The 23923-nt window shown below is 54.3% G+C and overlaps 1 protein-coding gene across 2 annotated transcripts in view; it reads right to left on the reverse strand.

Annotated features, from left to right (window-relative positions):
• LAMC2 (laminin subunit gamma 2) overlaps window positions 1-23191 on the reverse strand; it is a 36093-nt gene extending 12902 nt beyond the window's left edge. Inside the window, exons 1-10 of one of the 2 annotated variants that reach the window (XM_006126919.5) lie at window positions 22921-23191; window positions 14988-15176; window positions 10102-10237; window positions 7894-7992; window positions 6273-6409; window positions 5242-5364; window positions 3402-3591; window positions 2865-2977; window positions 2287-2505; window positions 238-417 (exon numbers count right to left, since the gene is read on the reverse strand). In XM_006126919.5, the coding sequence (XP_006126981.3) occupies window positions 238-417; window positions 2287-2505; window positions 2865-2977; window positions 3402-3591; window positions 5242-5364; window positions 6273-6409; window positions 7894-7992; window positions 10102-10237; window positions 14988-15176; window positions 22921-23005 (1471 nt within the window). In that variant the 5' untranslated portion in view covers window positions 23006-23191. Of the gene's footprint in view, window positions 1-237; window positions 418-2286; window positions 2506-2864; window positions 2978-3401; window positions 3592-5241; window positions 5365-6272; window positions 6410-7893; window positions 7993-10101; window positions 10238-14987; window positions 15177-18163; window positions 18290-22920 lie in introns of those variants that run through there. The other variant, XM_075936784.2, reaches the window with a different exon arrangement.
• Window positions 23192-23923: the final 732 nt, after the last annotated feature.

Here is a 23923-nt window from a genome sequence, read left to right on the forward strand (position 1 = left end):
TGGGGCTGCTATGTGCTACTGGGAATAACAAAGTGGTGCACAGATCAGAAAGCCAGGCTGTGCCAGGCTCCACGCAACCCTCGCAACTCTGCTCCAGGCTAACCCAGGGCTGGGGAGAGCTGCACACACATGGAAAAGGACAGGAATCCACCTTTTCCTATGCTGCTGTCCTGCAGGAGACTGGAAGGACCCTGAAAAGGAAATGAACCTCCACACAACGCAGAGGGAGAAGATTACCAGTGACTCCCAGGGGACAGTTATTGCACACGATCTCCTTCCTCCCTGGTGCCACGAAGCAGCCCTGGCCACTTGTGCAAGGACACGGCCTGCAGCTCTGCGGATTCCAGGGGTCATTGTAGAAACCCAATGGGCAGCTGGCACTGGGTTCCATGTTTTCATCTCCTGAGTAACAGTCTCCTGGGGGAAAGAGCAAACAGTAGCACACCCGGCAGGACAGTCGAGCCTAATGGAAGTCCTGTATTCTCCTGCAGGTCACAAGCGCATGGCACTGTAACTTGCTGTGCAAGGAAAGATCTTTTCTAATAGCCCAACGCCACCTCCTACCAACTGCACCACTCCGTGTGAGTCAGCACCGGCCTGCAACCGAGCGCTGACCCGCATAGCACAATTCCTCAGAACCCAACACGGCCACCAGTAGCCTGGCGCCATTCGGTACAGCTTGGCAGGCCCCCTACAGCAGGTGTGTGACCTGGCACCTTTCTTCGCCTCCATCTCTCAGCGCAGTCCATTGTAACTTGGGGCAATGTTTACTCCACTAGTCAATAGCAGGCGATCATGTTATGAGGTACCACATCTAGCCAGATCTTTTTCAGGGCTGGACACTTGGGGTATGTCTAGACTAACTAGTTTATCCAGCATAGGCAAAGAAGTGGGGATTTAAATAATCCCTGCTTCATTAAAATAAACATGGCCGCTGTGCTGTGCAGACGATCGGCTGATCCAGCAGAGCATAGTAGCCTAGATGCGGATCTGTCAGCTGAGGAAGCCTTTGCCGACAGATCCTGTAAATCTTGTTTCACGAGGCATAAGGGATCGGTCGGCAAAGGCTTCCCCAGCCGACAGATCCGCAACTAGTCTGCCGCGCTGTGCCGGATCAGATGATCGTTGGCACAGCGCGGCGGCCATGTTTATTTTAATGAAGCTGGGATTATTTAAATCCCCACTTCTTTGCCTATGCCGGGTAAACTAGTTTACACGGCTCCGTCGACGGAGCCATGTAGTCGAGACATACCCTCAGGCTATATAATGGTAAGTCCAGCCCTAAGAAGGACTATCACAATCAGAAGAAACTTAAAACACAACAAATGGTCTAGTAGCACTTTAAAGACTAACAAAACACGTAGACAGTATCATGAGCTTTCGTGGGCACAGCCCACTTCTTCAAATGATCAGAGTGTGGGTTGTGCCCATGAAAGGTCATGATACTGTCTACCCGTTCTGTTAGTCTGTAAAGTGCTACTAGACTATTTGCTGTTTTTTAAGTTTTTCCTGTTACAGACTAACTCGGCTACCTCTCTGAAGCTTTATCGCAATCAGAGTCCTGCACCTAGACACGGAGCACTTTGTGGAATACAAGACTCTTCTGAGAAAGACGCACGTGTACTGGGCCTTTAATACACTTGGCAGGCAGCGTTCCCCAGAATCCAGCACCTTCCCCATCACCGGGTTTTATCCTCTGCCACCTCAGGATGAAAGCTGGTTGGGAAAACAGAATTTTCATTCTGCTGGAATTGCTGACATTCCAAAACGGGCCTGCATTCCGAATCAGAAGGAAGAGTCGCAATTTTAAAACGTCAAACGTTCAGGAGGGTTGAACTGCACCGTTTTGACAAGGGAAAACATGACCCTTCAATAAAGTAAAAAAAGCTTTGGCCTTCTGATTTCAATTGACGGCATGTGGAGTTTGGTTTTTGAAATGGTTAAACATCTGATGTACTATTAAAAGTAAAGTTTTGGGAGCACAGAAAAGCCCAAAGGAAATATTTCAACCTCAAAATGAAACAAGGTTTTCCCTGTCGAAAACTGAATCAAAACTGACCGATTCCCGCAAACCATTAAGATTCTGCCCAAACCTCCTTTTTTCAAGGCAAAACTGTCCTGCCTCCATGTTGGGGACCAGTTCTCCTGACAGCAACGTTGACTATCACCCAGCAACCTCACCTATTCCTCTGGTGCCCGTCATGCAGCACTACCTCCTCTCCCGGCTCTAGCCACTGGGCACCGGCACCACCCGCAACCCCCAGCTGTGATTGCGGTTTCCCTTACCCGTGTCTGGATCGCAGTTTTCTCCCCCCTGGCAGTCACACCGCACACAGGTGCTGAAAGGCCCCAGGTTGGAAGCATCTCTCTTGTAGCCAGGAGCACAGCGTTCGCAGAACTGCCCCTCGTAGCCAGCAGGGCAACCACATCGTTCCACCCAGGGAGCTGGGATTCCAGGCGCCGGCAGTGCAGAAACCAGGGTGACGTTATCGATGTACCCAGTGCCTGACAGCAGAGACAACACATCACATTTACAGCCAGTGGAGGAGCACTGACTTCTTCCCCCGACCCATGACAACAGGTATCCTAAAGACTGTGCCCGTACCAGGAAGTAGTGGGTGTTTTCTGTGCACGCTGCACTTCTAGTCAGAGAATGTGTGTGGCGCTTACAGCAAAGGCCTGCTATTCCCAACTCTGCCACCGATTCATCGCATGGCCTTTGGCAAGTCACGTAACTGCTGTGTGCCTCAGTTTCCCCATCTGTAAGTGGCGTGTCACATTTACCCGCTTCACGGGGATGCTGTAAGGCTTCTTGTCTATACAGTGCTTCTTGTCTATACAGATCCCAACCTTTCCCCACTCACTGTATTCTCCATACGTGGCACGGATCTTAAGGGCCGTCAGATTTCCAAGTAGCCTGCGATACTCAAAGTAACTCAGCGTGGGGCTCCACCCGCTGCTCGGGTGCTCGTTCAGTCTGTGCATCAGAAGGGAAAGAAATTGAGGAACAAAGAATAAATGTAAAGATCATCTTGCTGTCAGCTCTCTCCTGACAACCTTGAGACAGAAAGAACTTGGGCTCCCACGATTACTCAAGGGGTTGCAGAGGGACAGACCTACCAGCAGACTGAAATCAACAACCCAGCCTAAGGTCCCTCTGACTAAGTGCCCGGCCTCATGGCCTCCAGATGGTCTCATGCTCTGGGAACCAAAATGCAGCTGCTCCTGCTTGTGAAGGGCCCAACACGTTACAGCACAGAGAATCTACCTGCTTTGGGCAGGGCGGGGAGTGTCTGGCAGCTGGGTTACCAGGAAATCTCAGTGACTCTGGCACATGTCTGCAGTCACTGAGGGGTGAGAGCACCCCCTTCTCCCCCTCCCCCCGCATCCTCCTGCTTTACCTGAACGCATATGTCTTGCTGATGCCACAGGACAGCATCTTCCCGTGAGGCACAAGGGGGGCAGCGACTCGTAGGCCAGCTCCTTCCAGGACCACATCCTGGGGAGACGGACGACGACCCCCTCGGTCCATGCGATAATCAAAGGACAGGACCTGGCCGTAGCTCAGCTGCTGGTTCCCAAGGAACCTGGCTGTGAAGGGAAGAGGCCCAGAGGGAGAAGGTTAAAGGGTCAAACCCTCCCATGAGAAAGTCTTAATTCCTGGAGCCGGCCCCGGGCACGTGCTACATGTGGGGCTACCCAGACAGAAGATTACATTTTGGAAGGTCCCAGTATCCCGTCTGCTCTGATTCCACCACCAGCCCGAGTGATGAATCAGGGGACATGGCATTTACCAGCTCTCCAGTGGCAAGTGCCCTGGCCCAGTCCCACCCCCCAGCTGCTGAAACCTGCCCCAGTAGAGAGCCTCCCAAACTCCCTTACCCCTCAAACACTCCTGTCTCCCTCCAGGGATAATTACTGCCCTCCCTGCTTCTCTCCCTCCATTAACCATGCCTCCCAGACCCCAGAGGGCTGCCTAGCCTCACACGCCAGGCCCTGCCAGCTCACATGGTCATGCCAGAGACAGGCACAGCCAGTAGAAGCCCACCCCTTCCCCCGTGCGATCAGCAAACTCCCTCCCTTGCAAAATCCAACCCCTTCACCCAACACAGAGCCATGAAGAAGGGCAGCTCCCTGCAGCCAGCGTGAATTAGCCAATGCCCCAGGCAGCCAGCAGGTGGCAAGGCTGAGCCGGCCTTGCGTTAGGGCAGCGGTTCTCCAAGCGTGGCCTGCGACCATCTTGCAGGCGAGCCACGGGCTCAGGGCTGCCCGACCCCGCAGCCATCTTGCCACCGTGGGCGGTGGGCCGCGGAAAGGGCAGCGTTGAGTGGGGTGGGCCGTGAGCCAGAAAGCTGAAGAACCACGGCTCTGGGGTGGGCTTCTCGCTAGATTTCCCAGCCGTGACGGGGAGTGGGCACCACGGCATGAAGCAGAGGGGTCTGTGTGACAGCTTTGCCATGCTCGGGGCAGCCAACAGCCCCTGGGGGGCCAGGGCGGGGGGGCCGGGGCAGCCAGCTCTCCACAGCGCCTGGAGTATGGCGTTCCCTGTCCCCAGAGCTGCACGGAGTGTGCGGCACAGCGCTCCGGCAGCAATCCGCAGGACCTAGAGCTCCGGCTGCTGCCGCAGTAGCAACAGTAGCAACTGGGAGCTCCAGGTCCCTTTGAATCATGGGTCCCAAGGCAGCTGCCCCCTTTATCCTCCCCCATCGGTGGGGCTGGCCACGTTCAGTTTCATTGCACGGTGCTTCCTCCTTGGCTGCTCCCCTGTGTGCATAGGGTTGCCAGATGGTTTCAGAAAAAACACCAAACACAAACACACACACACAAAAATACGCCAGGAAAAAGTTTGTTGAGCTAAATCAATCAATCAATCAAGGATCCCGAGAGCTGTTAAAAAAAAAACCCAAACACACACCGTGGTCCCTTTAAAAACCGTGTGGTGAGGCTTTTTGGCCCTAACATGCCAGCAGCGGCCTGCCATTTTGCCTCCCTGCACTGGGCCAGACAGCTCCCCGGTAATCACTAGGGTTGCCAGGCTGCCTCTGTATTGAGCCGAACAGCTTGGGATTTTCTCCTCCTGGCCGGGAAAAAAAATAATCAGAAAGTACCGGACATTTTAGGGGTCTGGTATTTTCTGCAATTTTTTATTGGACAGGAAGCGAAAATAACAGACTGTCCGGTTCAATACCAGACACGTGGAACCCTATGCACACATCTCCTACTGTCCACGCACATCCTTACCTGGTGCCATGAAAAACGTGGGCTCTTGTCTCCTGGCTGTAACATACACATCCCGATGGCGGGGAGACCACTGGAGCGGTGTAGGGGACCCGTCCACATATGCTCCTCTCCAGCCCTCGGCATCTAGAAAGGTAAAATTCAACCGTTTTGCAGGAAATGGAAGCAAAGGAGAGGCTGTCTGGGACTCTGCGGTCAGGTCGTTCATCGTCAGTCACGTCCGTCCTGCACGCTGGCATGCTCCCAGGCGGCGGTCTGCCCACTTCCTCACGTTGTGCACTAGTGACCGCCTTGGTAACAGTCGCCAGCCCAGTTCTCCGTACCGGAGCGATCCGGGCTGACAGCAGGGATCACCGGCCAAAGAGCAGGAGGACGGAATGGGAGGGACGTTATGTTCGCCTTGCCCTCAGACACGTCTTTCTGTGATCTGCTGGTCAGCCCGCGAGGAAGGGCCTTAGGTGAGAACTGCCAGCCACATGGCGCTCGGATGAGAGCAAGGGGACACGCGACTGAAACGGCTCCAAATAAACGTCTCCTGCGAGTTAATAAATCCAGACCCTGCGACAGCTCCCTGGAGGGTGTTAGTCTGTGTAGCGCGCGGACGTCTCACGTGGACACCAGCTGCGACCTGGACCGCGGATTGCTTTAAAAATAAACAACTGGCTGCCCTCTCCCTTGCCCCCAGTGCAAGGCCTGAGAGGTAACAATTCCAACCACGAGAGGAAATATCTGCCTAGGTCTCAAGTGCTGCTCTCCATGCGCCTCAGTAAAACGCAAGAGAGAAATATCCCTCGAGCGCCATGGGATGGGGAGAGCCAGCGGCCAGAAGGGAGGCCGGGCAGTCGCCGAGTCATAGTAGGTCGGGCCTCACTCGGGGATGGATTTCAGTCTCTCCATCCCCACCAGAGATCCCGTGAAAGGACATTCACACACGGGCAGGGCAGGAGGCAATGGCGCTGCAGCCGCCCAGCAGGCAGCGCACACAAAGGAGGCAAAGCCAGCGCAGTCACACGAGCACCGGGGGAAGGTTTTACCTTGCTGGAAGGAGGAGGTGATTTTATGGACGTTGTAATTTTCTGCACTGGCACACGAGGTGGAGTGGCCATGACAGAAGCACGGGGAACATCCCTCGGGGTTTTTTGCATCCAGATTATAGTAGCCCTGCTTGCACCTGGGAAAGAGACGGTATCAATCCGCTGGGCTGCCGGGTACATTTCACATCCACACAGAACATCGAGTGTGCAAGTGAGCCGCACAGAGAAGCTTTCATACTAGCCATGTGCAAATCCACTCACGGCTCCTCCACCACAACCCACCGCTGGCACCAACCAGCTGCTAGCGAGCCACAAGGTGTTTCTTCCCAAAGGCCCAGCGAATCAGCCCCATATTAATGAGCTCAAGAGACCCCAACCAAGGTCAACATTTCTAAAGCACATGGTGGGTGCCGAGCTCTTGGGCACCAATTGTAGGGGCGGAGTGCTTGCAAAAACCTGGTCCCCGTGCAAAGGCTCGTTATAAATACGTGTGATCCAGCACAGCTGGGGGAAGATTCACCCACGCTGAGGTAGACTCGCCCACCAGCCTTCTGTCCTTCTTGGAACACAGCACGTACCCCAGGAACACACTTCAGCAGGCCTGGGGTGGATCTTGCTATGCAGCTTCACCTGCCTCAACATGGCTCTGCTCCAGAGGGCTGGGAGTAGTAATAGCTCCCTGCTGGGTGTGTGGTGGTACAACTGGCTTTGAAGAGCTTATCTTGCTGGAACGTGGAGGTGATTTTATGGACGTTGTAATTTTCTGCACTGGCTCACATCCAGGGACATTTTTTCCCCTCACACACCCATCAGGAAAGGTGGATTTTCTTAGGCCCTGCTGTCTAGTCAATGCCTTGCTCCTATTTGTGCCAGGTGATGCTAATGCCGTGCCTCAGGATACAGTGACCTGGCACCTGGGGCAGAGAGACACTGGGTACTCTCCACCCAGGGAAGGCTGGGGGAAAAACACAGAAGGCTGTGGCCCCAGTGGCAGCCCCTTAAAGCCACAGACCTGGCACAACACCTGAGGGCAAAGGGCATAGCTGGGTTCTGGGAAATGTGAGCGGCAACTGGCTTTGGGACTGGAGCGTATGACCTATGAGGAGAGGCTGAGGGATTTGGGTTTGTTTAGTCTGCAGAAGAGAAGAGTGAGGGGGGATTTGAGAGCAGCCTTCAACTTCCTGCAGGGAGGTTCCGGAGAGGCTGTTCTCTGTGGTGAGGGATGGCAGAACAAGGAGCAATGGTCTCAAGTTACAGTGGGGGAGGTCTAAGTTGGATATTAGGAAAAACTATTTCACTAGGAGGGTGGTGAAGCACTGGGCTGGGTTCCCTAGGGAGGTGGTGAAATCTCCACCCCTAGAGGTGTTTAAGTCTCGGCTTGACAAAGCCCTGGCTGGGTTGATTTAATTGGGATTGGTCCTGCCTTGGGAAGGGGGCTGCACTTGATGGCCTCCTGAGGTCTCTTCCAGCCCTGGGATTCTATGAGAAATCACACTGTGGAGGTGGCTCTCCCCGCCCCAGAGCCACATGCTAATCGGCAGAGCCCTTTGGGTCGGCTGTCTGTGTTTGGAAGGGGACCTTTAGCGCCTGCTCTGGAGAAGTGAAGGACTCAGGCACGTACCTGTCACATCGCTCTCCCGAGACGCTTGCCTTGCACACGCAGCGACCTGACACACAACGCCCTGTGCCACCGGCTGGATCACAGTCACACTGAGCACTCCTGAGGAGGAAAGAAAGCGTCTGGGGCTGATTGCCAGTGGGGATGTTAAACAACAGTCAACGGAATAGTCGATTAACCTCATGAATTCTTATCGGTTACTCAGCTACTCTATTGTCTCCAGGGGTGGGGCTGGCAGCCAGTGCGCTCCGGCCCCACTCCCGAGGAGCCCCCTGCCACTCTGTGCTGTTGCCTCTGTATCAGAGGCAGCAGCGCAGGGTGCCAGGTGAGAGCTGGTCTGCAAGGGGAGCCAGTTTAAAAACCAGCTCCCCTCACGGACCGGCTGCCTGTCGCCCTGCGCTGCTGCCTCTGATACAGAGGCAGGAACCCAGGGTGGCAGCAGCCTCTGTCCGGGGTGGGCTGAGCTCCCAGACCCAGTAATAGCCAGAACTGAGCCGGGCTGCCTGCCTGCCTGGCTCCTAATACACTTTAAATGCAGAGCCGCAGCAGAGGTAGGTCCTGGACCCAGCCCAAGCTGCTGGCCAGCCTGCTAAAAAATGTACTTGCAAGAAAGGGGCGAGAATGTATGTAGTCTATAGTATTAACCGACAAGCTTTTGCTTATTGGTTAATCAACTGCACTATTACATCCCTAATTTCCAGTTCCACTCAACTACCGTAGTCACATGGAAACAGCCGGTATGCACATGGCCCAGTAGACACCTGGCCCATCGACGGTAGTGGTACAAGGTGACATACTAGAAACACAGGAATTGCCATACAGGCCGTCCTCGTAACAAGTCCAAGATAGTTAAAAAAAAACCCTCAGATTTATAGCGAAACAATTTAAAGCGGGGAATTTTTTCCCACGTCTGACTTCCATTTGTGAACATTGTTTTTTTCTCCCAGCGACTTAAAAACAGAGAATGGGAGGACTTATAGCGCATCAGTTCCTACCAGAGCCAACGACTTTAGCGCAGAACCGACGTGTACTGGGGCGACTTATAGCGGGGCCGCCCTACACTGCAGTGGTTCTCAGCTTCGCCCCTGTCAAGCTGCGACTCCATCCTGCTTAATAATATAGACACAGCAAGCTGGTCACTGCTCCTGATGCTTGCTCTCAACCTGGGGGTTATGTACTCACTTCACACTGGATCAGCCCTGAGGTCCAGCACCCTGTCTCGGATAGGGATGTTACATTTCAATTAATCAGCTAATTGAGTAGTTTATGGAATTTCTATTGACTACTCGATTAGTCAACCTCCCACCAGCTCCTGCTCCTCCCCCCACCTTTGCTTCCTCTGATATAGAGGCAGCGGGGGGGGGGGAATTTGAGTAGTCAACTCGACTACTCAATAAGCCTAGGCTTATCGGGTAGTTGACTATTTGACTACTCTTACATCCCTAGTCTTGGACAGTAGCCAGCACAAGACATATGGGAGGAAGACACGAGAAACCCCATAAGGACAATTCTGGATTAACCTGCCCATGGGGGCAGTTTCTTCCTAACTCCTGTCTCTTCCAGTCTGGGTTGTGCCTTGGAGCATGACCCCACATGTCCCTGTTTTATTTATCTGCCTCGGGGCTCTGCTCAGGACCAGCACACCATTATGCTGAATGCCATACAGAAACCCAAAAGGTTCATTTCATTTCATGTATTTGTTGCAGCTGTTCAAGTTCTGATTATGCAAACAACTAACTACACTTAAATTTGTGGCCTCTGCAATATCATAGGGCAGTGAGTTCCACAGGTTAATTGCATCTAAACATTTGTTTCCATCAGCTTTGAACATGTTGTCTTAGAGGTTTCTGTACTCCAGAGGGGTCTGAATAAGCAACTGCAGGCCTTCAGGGCCTGTGAATGTCAGAGGTGCTTGTCCTTGGGGGGGGGGGGGCGCTAACGTTAGGGCATGGAGGTGCACTGGAGTGTTATTAATGAGCACTTCACTTTCTGTCCTCATGATCAGCATGTGCCCCTTTTAGAATGGTAATGGCCACCATGTTAGGAATAAGGGCCAGAGAGAGGCCTGTGTCCCATCACGGGGAAGGGGGAGTCAAGCTACCAAACACCCTGTACCGTTCCCATGAATAAACGGTCTGCAGTCACCATGTGGTCCACCCAAAGGCTCGCAGTGTGCTGCAGAGGCCAGCCTGGCCCCTACCCGGTACTTACGGTGCCGGATGGCCTGGCTCGCACCCAGCCTCTGAGAAGGAGTCGAATCCCGGCCGGCACCTGTCGCACTTGTCGCCCATCACACCGGGCTTGCAGCTGCACCGGCCGTGGTTGTCACACTGCAGACCGAGGGAGCCTGCGGGAAGCAGAGAAGCATAGAATTCAATAGTCTCACCATCTCTGCACCCTCTCAAGTTGCCAACATCCTGACGGAATTTAACGCCCACGGGGGCCCGGCAGAAAAATATGAGCAGGAAAAAAAGTCGACCCCCTATTGATCCTATCCTATTGCAGGTGTGGCCAGATGTGCTGGCCCTCCACGCTGTGTACAGTACGACAATCTTCAGCAGTTCAAGAACTGGGACACAATTGCCGGGGCATCCACCCCCCTTCCTATGAGCAGAAGCACCTACCCCACCAGCCTGCTGCAAGGTCCCACGCTCCCCCTCAAGAGTGGTGGGTGGAGAATGGGGGGACATGGGGATCACTGAGAGCTGCACAGTAAGTGTAAAAAAGAACCCAAGCTGCAGTTCGACTACCCCTGCACTCCTGTATAGTCATTTCCCCCGTATCGGGGATACCCGAGATAAGTGGCTGAAGGCAGTATTAATATCTCCATTACCTCTACTGCTAATTCCTCCAGCCACAGAGCCCAGCAGATCTGTGGCTACTCACAAACCATGTTTGCAGATTGCAGATCAGACGCTGATTTTGTACCTGGGCGGGGCTGCTCATGAGGTCAGTGTGTGTGCGTGGGGTGTTAGTTCTGGCCGTGGAAACTGCTATGATCCCCACACAAAAGATTACGACAGCGTGCAAAGGATAAACTGTGGTAGCAGGCGACAGACTCTTAAAGGGCAAAGAGTCTCAGCAGTCCTATTCACGCGAGGTAATCCTAGAACTGGTTCCCCTGGGGCAGATCATAAACAGGTGTCATGCCATTGACTTCAATGCCGCTCAACAATCTACATCAACCGAGGGTCTGGACCAGGATGCTTGACCAAGTCTGCCTGCATGCTATCACGTCACACCGTCTTTCTGAACTGTCGCTCTCTATCCCCAGCTAACTAACTCCCTGTCCTGCCCGCCTGCTTGGGCCATAGGGGAACAGACAGCAGTAGAGAAGAGATTCAGGTTCACACTGCCGTGTTCACAGGGCGCTCTCTGTGCACACGGGTTTCCATTCCTCCTAGACAACTTGGGAGCCATATTGCCACTCCTTGAGTTTCAACCCACACCAACAAAAGGAAGAAAACGCCAAATAGAAATTCAGAGAGGTTAACAAAAGACAACCTGACATATGTTTGCAGAAAATGGACGCGCGCCGCGCTTCATTGATAGGCATAGTGCGACTGAAGCATTTAAGAAAGGCCAGATTTTTCTGCACACAGAAAATGGTCTAGACTATTTTCTGTGTGCAGAAAAATCTGGCCTTTCTTAAATGGTAAAGTCGCGCTATGCCTGTCATTGAAGCGCTATGCACGTCAGAACTAAACAACAGACATCCCTCCCTGCTATATAATCACCGTGACAAGGCAAACACCTCGGTTGGGATTCCCTTCGAGATCTCAAAACTGTGAATCCCCCCTCGTCACAAGAAGGAGCAGCCATGTGTCAGTGCGCCATAAACAGCATCCAGGGCATTTACATTGCGTGTTTTTTAGCTAATATTTCCTAATTTAAAGTGGCAGTCATGGGAGGTGGACAATGCAGGAAAGGGAGAGCATTGCCTTTCCAAAAAATGCCTACACTCCCCAGCCACCAGGAAGGCTGGAGCCATGGCCAGCAGCCCCAGCCTTCTAGGTGGTCTGGCCAGGAAAGATTGGGCTAGGGTGGGTGGAGCTTGGCCCCATGGTGGGGGGCGGGGAAGGTTACTGAAGGGGTGGGATCTCATCTGGAAGGGGTGGGGCTGGGGCTTGCCTTCCCCGCTGGGCCTTCACCCGCCATCTATGGTGGCAGTGCTAGGGAGAAGTAGCAGACCGCAACTTTGGTGACGGAAAGTCTTCTGTTTATCCACCAAACAGGTACAACAGAATAGGGAGCATCTGCTCATTACCTCCCATCCCCAGACATCATACTTCACCCGTGGGAACAGAACTATGCCGCCCCCTCCACGACCTCGTTAATCCATTGCCTCTTGCGAGAATGCTGAATACTGCAAACTGTGGGGGGCAACTGGGGTCCGGGATCAGGGCTCATCGAGGTCCAGGCCTTTGGCTAAGCTCTTGTGTGATGTCCAGTGGTCTCTGGATGAAGGCCAGCAAATGCATTTCATGCAGACCTCTGAACGGCCACCCAATGGTCCCGCACCGTCACCCTGCTAAGGTGAAACCCCGAACAGAGCAGTGACAGGTCCAAAGGGCTTGTGGGCTGAGAGCCAGCATGACGGTCACAAGTGGCCGTGAGGGATTTAATTCAGCGCCAGGCTGAGTTTAAGAAGCGGCAGCTGATCAGAGCGGCTCAGAGGCTTGGAAGCCCCAGAGATGGAGCGCAGCGCGCAGCAGGGCATGCGACGACAAAGGCCAGGCAGCGAACACCCTGGGAAGCTAATGCAGTCACACCAGGGGGCAGGTTTTACCTGCTGGAAGCTGCAGGCGATTTTATGCACGTTAATACAGGATTATGCATCCCCCACTCACAGGACGTGCCTGTGCACCCGGATGATCGTTGGGCTTTAGGGTACACAGCTCATTAAAAGTTATCCCAAGAGCCTATAACATAGGGCAGACGGTAGAGTGAAGAGGGAAAGGGAAAACCAGTCGCTCTGGTCTCACCCTGCTAGGCAGCCTACTATCTTGTGTGCTCCTCGAACGCCAGGCCTGCCCTGGAACTAGCCACCAAAGCTTTCCCTGAGATCTATGTTCTTACTGCCATTGCTCAAGGGTGATGAACTCCCATGACTCATTGTGTGGCTACACAACCCCAGGCTGTGTGTTTTTTCATATAGGGTAAGTGCCTCGCAAGGCTGAGCTGCTCTCGCTCAGTCCTTCTCTCCATCGCAAGTGCGTTAATCTATGGCAGGGGTGACATTCTGGTGCAGGTTTTAGCCACCAAGTTCAGCAAACTTAGCCTGAAATGAACAATGAATTAGCACCTCCCAAGTCATCACACTGAGACGGCAGCCCAGCAAAGGGGGCAGGGGGTGGTTCGAGAGCATCCTTTCTTCTGGGCCCTCGCCATGAATTTCGTCACGTCTGCTGGACCTGAACTGGCAAGAGCTCATACTAATTCAATGGGGTGAATTAATTTTGGATCTTCGCTCTCTGTGAGCCAGGCCCACAGAACACCTCGCGCTGGCCTGCAGGGTTACGATACCGTATTATGAAAACGGTACAGGGGAAAGGCACTGCAGATAGCGCAGCTGCTGCAAGATGCGACCTGCTGAGATAGGTGGGACCCATTCCTTCCCCCCACGCTGGAAAGGGGTAGTAAGGAGGCTGTTACTGCAACGACGGGGTATTCACTCTCCAGGAGGATTTCAGCTGCATGAGCTCCCTAAAGACAGATCTACACTTACCCATAGAGCAACACTCCAGAGTAGGGATGTTAAATATCAGTTAATTGAAAAGTCGATTAACCTCATGAGTTCTTATTGGTTACTCAACTACTCTATAGTCTCAGGGGGCGGGGCCGGCAGCCAGTGCACTCTGGCCACCCTCTCGAGGAGTGCACTGCTGCCTCTGATACAGAGGCAGCAGTGTGGGTGGCAGCAGCCCCTGTCTCAGATGAGGTGGGGAACTGAGTTTCTGGACCTGGCATGAGCCGGAACTGAACCAGGCTGCCTGCCCACCTCGCTCTTAATACACTTTAAATGCAGAACCCCAGTGGGGGTAGGTCCCGGACCCGGCACGAGCCAGGACTGAGCCCGGGTGTTGACCAGTCTGCTAAAAAATTTACTGGCAAGGAGACGGGGGGAATGCATGTAGTCTACAGCCCCTCCCCCACCTTTTCCCATGTCCCCACCTAGCTACTCAGGTAGCTCTGGGGTTGCAAAAGCTTATTGGTTAATTGACTACACTATTACATCCCTATTCCAGAGACTGATCTTCAGAAATTCAACTTAGTGGGTCTAGGAAGGACCCGCCAAATTGCCCTCTGTCGTCTGCGGTACTCCGTGGGGTCGCGAGGAGAAAGGGGAGTTGATGGGAAAGTTTCTCCTGTCGACCTGCAGCGTGGAGGCTGCACAAATTCAGCTTAAGGTACGTTGACTCCAGTGCCACTATGCTCGTAGCTGGAGTTGCGTATCTTGATTCAACTTTCTCCCCCCGGGTAGACCTGGCCTCAGAGCATGGCAGAGCTGCTGACAACTGGGACGCCGGCGGCGTGACTGTCCCAGCAGAATCTGGCTGCACACAGCTCTTTGGAGGCTGGGGGCAAACTCTGAAATTGAGCCCTCGTGCCCTGCACTCACCCTGCCAATATCGCGCCTGTCCCACAGGGCTGAGCCTGCTGCCTCTCCCCTCAGGCACATGGAGGCGCAGCCCCCCTCAGGTTTGGCCTGGCAGCACGTGACATCCTGCGGGAAGGAGGCCAAATCTGAAGGGGGGACTTTGTGATCTGATGTGACTCAGGTGTGGCCCGGCCACACTTCGAACCCGAGTGGCGCGGCAGGTCACAGAGCCACAGTTTAGGGGCCCTCTCCAAGGGCGGGCCCAGGGTCTATCTTCTTCCCACAACTGGCCTGGCCTAGCTGGAACAGAGAGCGTTTGGGAGAGACGCAGCTTGGGATTCACTCAGTTTAATCCACCAGAATGAGGCAGGAATTGTTCTCACTGGCGACACACAGCAGCTCCAGGACAGCGGTTCGATTTGATCCCGTCAAGCCCAGCCCCCCTTCCTCACGGACATGCCCCTCCTCCCATGTCCCCACCTAGCTGCTCAGGTACCTCTGGGGTTGCAGTGACAGGGCAGGCAGGCCTCTCCGTCCCGCTTGTGATAGAACTCCTCTTGGCACTGCTCGCAGCGAACGCCCGCTGTGTGGTCCATGCAGTTGAGGCAACGGTAGCCATTTCCTGTTTCTTGGAGCAGCTCCCTGTCAAAGATGCACTGGCGGGACTTCCCATTGCAGTCACAGACTGAAAGAGCAGAAGACAAGGCTGTGATGGGCCATTCCAGAGTGTAGAGGGGACTCAGCTTATAAATGTGGGTGACAGGGTCAGAGCAGAAGGCCATAAAAAAGTAGTGTGTGGGGGAGGGGGGAGATGTATAAGCCTCAGACTGAGGAGATCTCTGTTCCCTGAGTAACAGGGAGGGGTTAGTTTAGAACCAGCCTTCAGGGGCAGAAGAACACCTGGGGCTAATTGACCAGCCCTGCACAGTCAGGCCAGCCTAGGACAATTAGGACCCCTGGGGGTAATTAAGAAAGCCGGTTCAGACTGGCTATAAAAGAAGCTTTGCCTGCAGTTGGGGCGCGTGTTGCGGAGAGGACTGAGGGAGGCGCCACTGGGAGAGGTGGAAAGGAGACAACAAGTGAACACTAGGAGGATGGACTGGGGAGAAGGAAGGGGCTGGGGAAGTAGCCATGGGGTCTTGGAGCTGTCTTATAGCAAGTGTCGAGGATTCACACAGGCAGCTTCTATCACAGGGCCTTGGGCTGGAACCCAAAATAGAGGGTGCCCCTGGGTTCCTCTCCCCCCCCCCCCACCTCCCCATTTCCACTCAAGGAAAAGGACCGTGGAGTTTATTCTAGGGACGTATTAGTGTAGTTGATCAACCGATAAGCAAAAGCTTATAGGTTAATGCTATAAAATACAAGCATATCTTCCCTCCCCCGCTAGTAAATTGTTTAGCAGCCTGGCTCAGTCCTGGCTCACACTGGGTCTGGGACCTACCCCCACTGGGGCTCTGCATTTAAAGTGTATTAGGAGCCAGGCGGGCAGGCAGCCTAGCCCAGCTCAGTTTTTGCCTTGTGCCTGGTCTAGGAGCTCAGCCCGCACCCTGGACAGGGGCTGCCGCCACCCTCTGTAGCACTTCTGTGACAAACAGCAGGGAGAGCGTCGTTATTTGCTAGGACATAAGGGGGGCAACGGCAGAAATACATCCAGCACACGGCCACCCGCTGCAGGAAGGAACAGTGTGTGCGCTCAGTGCCCTGCGTGAGGACCAGGCTCACAAGGAAAGATGCAAACCGGAGAGGAAAGAGCAGCGAGGGACAGAACGCAGCTCGCCAGGCAGATAAAACTTGTCACCCTGCCGCAATGACCTCAGTCTGCAACCGCGGCCAGGCCCACCCACCCGGAAGAGTCTGCACCAGCTCTTCCGAACTCGCTGAGAATGCAGGGCAGCTGCTCGTGCACTGACACCGGATTCAGGGACGCCCACGGGGCGACTGCTTCACGAGGCTGCTGTGCCCCTTAGAGCAACTTGCGGGCCTGCTGCTGCTGCTAGCCAGGGCCTGCTGCAGGGGGAGTACTGGGTGCAACAGGAAAGTGGGCCGAGGGGGTCGCAGCTGGCATGCGTGTCGGAGGCATGTGCTGGCTGACACTGAGGCGCATCCCCCGCTCAGAGCAGCTGGGAAGAATGACGTATTCAGGAATCGTACCCCTGTTCTCACACGCCCGGGATCAGGTATCGGTGGCAGAATTCCCCGCACGGTTAGCCTGGCTGGTGGCCAGCACGCTCCGGGTTCGGACACAACACCGGAAGCCCAAACACCCGAGACCTCCGCGCACATTGGACAGGCCCCCCGGGGCTGCTAATGCGGCCAGAGCACCCGGAGCAGAGCGCACCCTCTGCGCCACGCAGCAGCACGCACCGTTCATCGCTGCTCCCTGCAGACCGCACTCAGCCCGGGGCAGCAGCTAGCACACTGGGAGCAGCCCTACCTGTCCTGGCTCCCTCGAGGCCTGTGCTCCATGGAGAGCTGCTCTCAGCTCCCTCCACCCCCGCTCGGGACACACATGGTGCTGACTCCTGTGCTGTGGCCTGTGACAGGGGTGAGAAGCCCCGACAGCAAGCCAGCAGGCTGGAGAAGGGAAGACAGGGCCGAGCCACATGCTCGTTCCCTGCCCTCCCACCTGGCGTCAGGCCCCAACACGCCACCTGTCTCCAGCCAGCCAGAGAGGGGCTGACCTGCCTCCTGCAGGTTTAAACTGCAGCCACAGACTCCATGGAGACGCACTCAACATGCAACGGTGCACGGCCCCGGGGAAAGCGAGGGGGAGGCGGCAGCCTGAGAGCCCCCATTCAGCTCACCCCCGGCCAGGGGTCCTGCAGCTTTGGAGACAGGTAGGCCAGGGGTTATCTGCTACCAAATGCGGTAACTGTTGGCGAACACTCTGTAGCATTAATGAAACGTTGCAACCGGTTCTCTGGCGTTGTCGCGCGCAAAACCCCTTCAAGCCAAGAAACCTCGCCAGCCGGGGAGCGCGAGCCAGACCCCGTGACGTGCAGCGCCTCTCCCGCCCCACCGCAGCCTTTGAAGAGAGGACGCTGACATCACTGGGAACGTGTCTGTAGCTGTGCGCGCTTCCCGGGGAACGTTCTGTTTCCCTGCGCGCTGCTCCGGCTTGCCACGAGAGGCCAGCGCTCCGAAGGGCTCCCCGCTCCGATCTCTAGCGACTCTTTGCTCACTGGCAGACCCACATCTACCCGGTCCCCCCTCCCGCACACACAAAGCTGTGACTCTCTCTCAGCCAGTGAGTGACTTCCAGTCCCCAGACACAAAAACCTGCCAAGTCAGGCTGTGCACCGTCAGTCATAACAGCTGAGCATCAACCCTGCCCAGAGGCCAGGTCTACCCTAGGGGATGAAGTCAAACTAAGACATGCCACTCCGGCTATGTGACTAGCATTGCTGGAGTCAACGCACCCCCAGCGTCCCCACTGCGGCAGGTCAATGGGAAAAACTCCCCCATTGACTTCCCTTACTCCTTGCGACCCGGTGGAGTCCCAGAGTCAACAGGGGCGAGGTCAGCAGTTGATCCTTACTAGAGCCACGAAATCGAACCCCCAGGAGATCAGTCTCCCCAGCATCGACCTCCCGTGGAGGCAAAGCCTGGCAAGTTCCCCCCGTCACTGGCTCCCTGCTGCCTACGACCAAGCTATTGTGGAGATGACCATACCACTGACATCAGACACGTTCAGCCACGCTTATTGGGGTCTCCGGCCAGGGCTCTGCCTCTAGCTTTTGCCAGCATAGCTACGTGCACAGGCGCGGACTCCTCCGGTGCTCCAGGATAACAGGAAAAAATTAGTGGGTGCTTAGCCCCCATCAACAGCCAGCTCCCCCATGAGCACCTCCCTCCTGCCCACCCCATGTACCACCAATCAAATCCACCCCTCCCGCCCAGCGCCTACTGATTGCCACCATCAGCTGTTTCAGGGCAGCGCATGAGGCACAGGGAGGGGGAGGAGCAGGGAGAGGGCGTGCTCGGAGGAGGGGGCAGAACTGGGTGGGAAGAGGTGGGGCAGGAGCCTGGGAGAAGGGATGGGGGGGTGGAGTAGGGAGTTGAGCACCCATGGCTACATCAGTCAGGGTGTGATGAGCTGTGCTGTGTTGGCAAACACCCCAGCATAGATGCTATTAGACTGGTTAAACGGGACTTCTCCTGCTGGAATAAGCTCTAGGGGAGAGCACGGCTGCAAACGCTGGGTGTGCGGATTTGGTCTAACACGAAACATTTTGAAAGGCAAATCTCCCCTCCCCCCCATCTGAATTCTGCAACGCGTCACTAAAACAAACAGGCACACTTCTGCCAGGGCTGGCATCGCCTTCGCTGCAAACGCTCTGGGCTACTGACGGGCTAGATTCATACACTACAGCAGACTGTCAATAGCATCTTCAAGACCCCAATCCCTCTCAAATAGAGAGTCTTTAGAGAAAGCCACAGAGTAGTTACACGCCGGCATGCGACTTAAAGAGGGCCCCAAGTGTCATCCGGGCTGTCACTGCTCCTGATGAAACAGCGCAGCCTTCGGGTGATGTCTGAGCCCCTATATTCGTGTCTAATGTTTATTCCCCACCAAAACATGACGACTCCCGTCCACAAGCGTCCCTGAGAAACAACCGAGGAGGATAGAGATCTCACTGCTTCGGTGCTGTCTCGCCGGCATCCACATTAGCGCTTTGCTGGTTGGGAGACCTGCCTCCCTTCTAGGGAGCAGCCCTTCAGTGAACAGATCACAGAACATTTCTGCCTATGGGCTGTGTCTACACTGGGCCACTTATTCCAGAAAAGCAGCCGCTTTTCCGGAATAACTTGCCAGTTGTCTACACTGGCTGCTTGCTTTTCCGGAAAAGCACTGATGATCTACTGTAAAATTGTCAGTGTTTTTCCAGAAAAACTATGCTGCTCCCGTTCGGGCAAAAGTCCTTTTCCGGAAAAACTGTTCCGGAAAAGGGCCAGTGTAGACAGCACAGTAGTCTTTTCCGCAAAAAAGCCCTGATCGCGAAAATGACGATCGGGGCTTTTTTCCGGAAAAGCGTGTCTACGTTGGCCACGGACGCTTTTCCAGAAAAAGTGCGTTTCCGGAAAAGCATCCTGCCAATGTAGACGCGCTTTTTCCAGAAATACTTATAACGGAAAACTGTTCCGTTTTAAGCATTTCCGGAAAAGGGTGCCAGTGTAGACATAGCCATGAGGAGGCAAGCTCGGAAGAGCTCTCCCCGACCGCGAGTGAGGAGTGGGGGAGAACAGGCTTCTCCACATGACTGCACCTGACCTGCCCGAACGTCCAGCCGACAGAGCGGCGCTGCCCAGGAGACCAGCTCTGGCCGGTGCTGGGTTGCAAATCGCTTTGGTACCGAATGGTCAACTGGGCATTAGCTCTGTCCCCAACAGGGCGCCCCCTTCTGGCCAGTGCTCCTCCTGCTCGCAGTCCGGGCCTGCATTGCTCCCAGGCACACGGTGCCCTCTTCAGGACACTGCCCTCGCACAGGGCCCACTCCTCGGTTTCTCACCCCCCTCCAAGGCCAACTGCAGCCCCAGACTAGCCCCTCCCCTCAGGGGCAAGCCACAGTCCATAAGAGCCACTCCTCAGCGTGGCTAGGGGCTGTGCAAGGAGGAAGGGGGGAGGGGTATCCAGGCCCACGCACTTCTCTGGGACCCTCTGGCAGCAGCTTTGTCCTGCTTTCCTTCACTTTCCCTTCCCTGCCTCCTGCTCCCTGGGCCACTTCCCCAGCAACCCTCACACCCTCCTGGCCTTTGCATGAAGGCTTGCAGCCTGTCGGGTGCCAGGCTAGAGCCTCCCTCTCTCTAGGTCCCCTGAACCTGCCCAGCACTGCTCTCTCTAAGGTGCTTTCTTGGGACTGGTCCTGCATCTTCTCGGTCAGGACTCAACTGCCCTCTGCTCTGCTGAGCAGCTCCTTATATACGGGGGTTCCCCAACAAGCTGCTCTCTCATTGGCTCCCTCTAAGCCCCTCTCTGATTGGCCAGGGCTCTATGTTGGCTCCCTCCAGAACTAGAGAGACATGGCAGAGATGTCACTGTTGTCTGGCTTCCAAGCGGCAGACACAGAGCATTGGGCGGAACCAGTGGAGCTTCCCAGGCCTCAGCCGGTCAAAGGCCCAAGTCTGAGCTCTCTAGGCCAGCCTGACGTCTGGGAACCTGGCTGGGATAATGTCGCAGAGAGCGCTGTATTTCTCCTGGGCCGAGCCCAGCCGGCCTCCTACCCAACCCCATCACAGCACAATGAGGCTGTGGGCTCAGATCTTGGCAGCTAGCACCCAAATCCAATCCGTTCCTCCAGCCCTGCCCCCCACATACACACACCGGTATCCAGCACTCAGATCCCTTCCAGCTGCCAAAGCCTCCTTTTCGTCCCCTGTCCCCTAACAACGAGAGCACCTCCAACCCATGTGCCAAACTCTCCCCGCCTGAAGGGATAACAAAGGCTGCTGAGCCCCACACATCTGACCTCACTCCTGGTCCTGAGACACCCAAGGACGTTTCTCCCACCTAAAAATGCTTTTACCAGATACAAGGTGCAGGTAGCCCAGATCTCTGTCTTTGGAGCCAACACTCACAGGGGTGCAGGCAAACGTCACTTCCCAGAAACCCCCAGCTAACTGAGAAACAGGCACATGCCACAAGTGACACAGAACTCGCACCATCACATCTAATGGCACGTGGAAAAAAATAGTGCCCTACTAGTGCACAGCCTTGCACGCCCTGCCCAGATCACTGTGAACATGCCTACCATGCATACAGTCGTTGCGTGACATTCTGCAGTACCAAGAAACTGACAGCCGCCTGTACTTGACTCCCTCACAGCTTACCCATCTATTACAGCTACTTCTGCCGAGCTGGCTGATCTTCGGTAACTACATGCGATTTCATATTCAGCTCATTTGATTCCAATCGTTCAGTGATACACAAAGAGGTAAATATATTAATGGTTGTGCGTGAGTAGCAGAGGCAGTACCAGCAACAGTAAAACTGAGCTGCCTTTGAGTAACCGACTCAGGAAGTTTACTGTAGGTGAATTAGGCTCATGAGTTCAAGGATGGATTCAAAGTCCACATAAACTGAATATCTCATTGCACCGATTCATTTATTTCAGGAAGAGGGAAAAGGAACCATGGTGGTTTATTGAGAGATTTTTGTTTCACATATAATCTGATTAGTTCCATTCTAATAATTGGATTAGTTCTGTATCTTAAACGAATCAGACTGGTTTTTGCAAAACAGGATGGTTTTCACTATTCAGGATGGTTTTCAGTCATTCTTCCTTTACTTTTTCCATCATTGCTAGGTGCATTTACATTAAAAATAATTACAATTCTAGGCCCTTCCAAGCCAATGTATACACCTAGTATTAAAACACCACAAATACATTTAGGCAAACATGAAATGTGCAGAGCAGCATATCTTCATCAGTGGGGTCAGAGATGTTGCCTCATCCTGACAATGTTAAGAAGCTATCTACACACAAACTTAGCAGCATGTCATTACATACATCACACACTCAAGTCAGACACAAACAGGCAGAAGCAGTGACTGTCACACCATTGTAAACGATACAAAGTCAGACCTGCTTCGGTGGTCCAGGAAGTCAGCGTCAATACACACCTTGTGCCCTTGCATACAAATAGAATACAATGTAACAAAACACACTATAGCAAAACACACTATAATGGCAAAGTGTCGCACCGTTACGCAGTCACACACACATAAATAGTGGCACTGTCAAAGTACCGGTTACAATCACCCGTTTAAACAGGTATAGATATTCCACCAACACCGTCATGCAAAGTATCTTGCAACACATAAAATTACTGGCTAGGTCGTGTCACAACAGGTAACTGCACAGACGTTCCTGTGCAAACAATGGGTGTGCAGATTCGGTCCAACAAAACATTCTGAAAAGCAAATCTCCCCCGCCCCCTTCTGAATTCTGCAGTGCGTTACTAAAACAAACAGGCACACTTCTTCCGGGGCTGGCATTGCCTTTGCTGCAAACACTTTGGGCTACTGAAGCGCTAGATTCATACACTACAGCAGACTGTCATTAGCATGTTCAAGACCCAAAACCCTCTCAAATAGAGTCTTTAGAGAAAGCAACAGAGTAGTTACACGCCTGCATGTGACTTAAAGGGGTCCCAGAGTAATCCAAGCAGTGTTGGGGTGATATTTGAGCCCCCATAATAGTATCTAATGTTTACTCCCCACCAAAACATGACGACTCCCATCCACAAGCGTCCCTGAGAAACCCCCGGGGAGGAGGAGTGAGATTGCACCGCTTCGGTGCTATCTCACCTGCAGGCTCTGTAGCACTTAAGGTCATTTGAGGCCCCCTTCACCAGTGCAGATTTGGGGGGTTTGTAAGTGGAATTCGTTTCCTAAGGAAAGCAGGAAGATTAAATCGTGAGAGTCTCACCTTCTCTTTGGTTGGTACCGATGGCTGCAGGCAGGAGGAGACACACACTGAAACAGCTCAGGGTTAGCAGCCAAAGCAAAGTCATTTTGGGGACCCCCGGCTGTCCCCACTGGCGCAGGACGACACGACACAGCAGATCAGAAGGCGGGAGGCCTGCAGGGAGCTTGCCGCTGGCTTTGCAGTGTGCTTCGCTGCTTTCTCTTCCCCAGTGATTTTATCAGCTCCTTTACCTGAGACACTCCCGATAGGAATGCCTCAGTCTGACTCACCTCCCCTGGTGAATAAGGGGACAGCCCAGCCCATAGGAAGCAGACGCACACAAATCCCGCTCTTGGGGTTGTCCTATACCAACCAAAACAATAGCCTGCGCCCAGACAGGAGGGAGATCTGGAGGACACATCAGCAGCATGATCCTCCTCCCATCACTGCCCACTGGGCCCCCCCTCCAAATAGAAGAAAAGCTGCTGCAGATCTTTCACTGTACCCCAGCCTGCCGCAGAAATCGAGGGGCCCTGTCTCCATCACCGTCCCTTCTTCAGGCTGCTCTTCGTGAGCTGATCACCACCGCCTGTCTCACAGCGGTGTCTGTCAGGGCCAGGATCCCTTGGCGCCAGGTGCTGCACGGACTCTTTGGGAGAGACCGTCCCGGAGCCAAAGAGAGGGCAGGAGAAGCAGATGAAGCACCCCAAGTCCAGTGCGCTATGCACTACAAGTGGTTCCCAAACAAGTGGTTGCCCCCTTTTTGAAAAACCCTCACACGCCCCACCCTCCCCAGCAGCAAAACTTGTTGAGCAAAAAAAAAAAAAAAAAACCTGACTGGGCCAGCAAAACTCACCTGTCCCCCCCACCCCCCGGAATTTCTTCACACACACCCCCCCCCCCAGTCTGGGAACCCATGCACTACATCATACCCCCAATTACTGCCACTGCCTCTCTGCTGGGTATAACTACGCCCAACGCCCTGGAGAACTGTCCCTGAGCTCAGCCCTGAACCCAAGTGCTC

The sequence above is a fragment of the Pelodiscus sinensis genome, chromosome 9 (genome assembly GCF_052426305.1).
Source record: "Pelodiscus sinensis isolate ZL-2025 chromosome 9, ASM5242630v1, whole genome shotgun sequence".
In the NCBI taxonomy this organism is placed as follows: Eukaryota; Metazoa; Chordata; order Testudines; family Trionychidae; genus Pelodiscus; species Pelodiscus sinensis.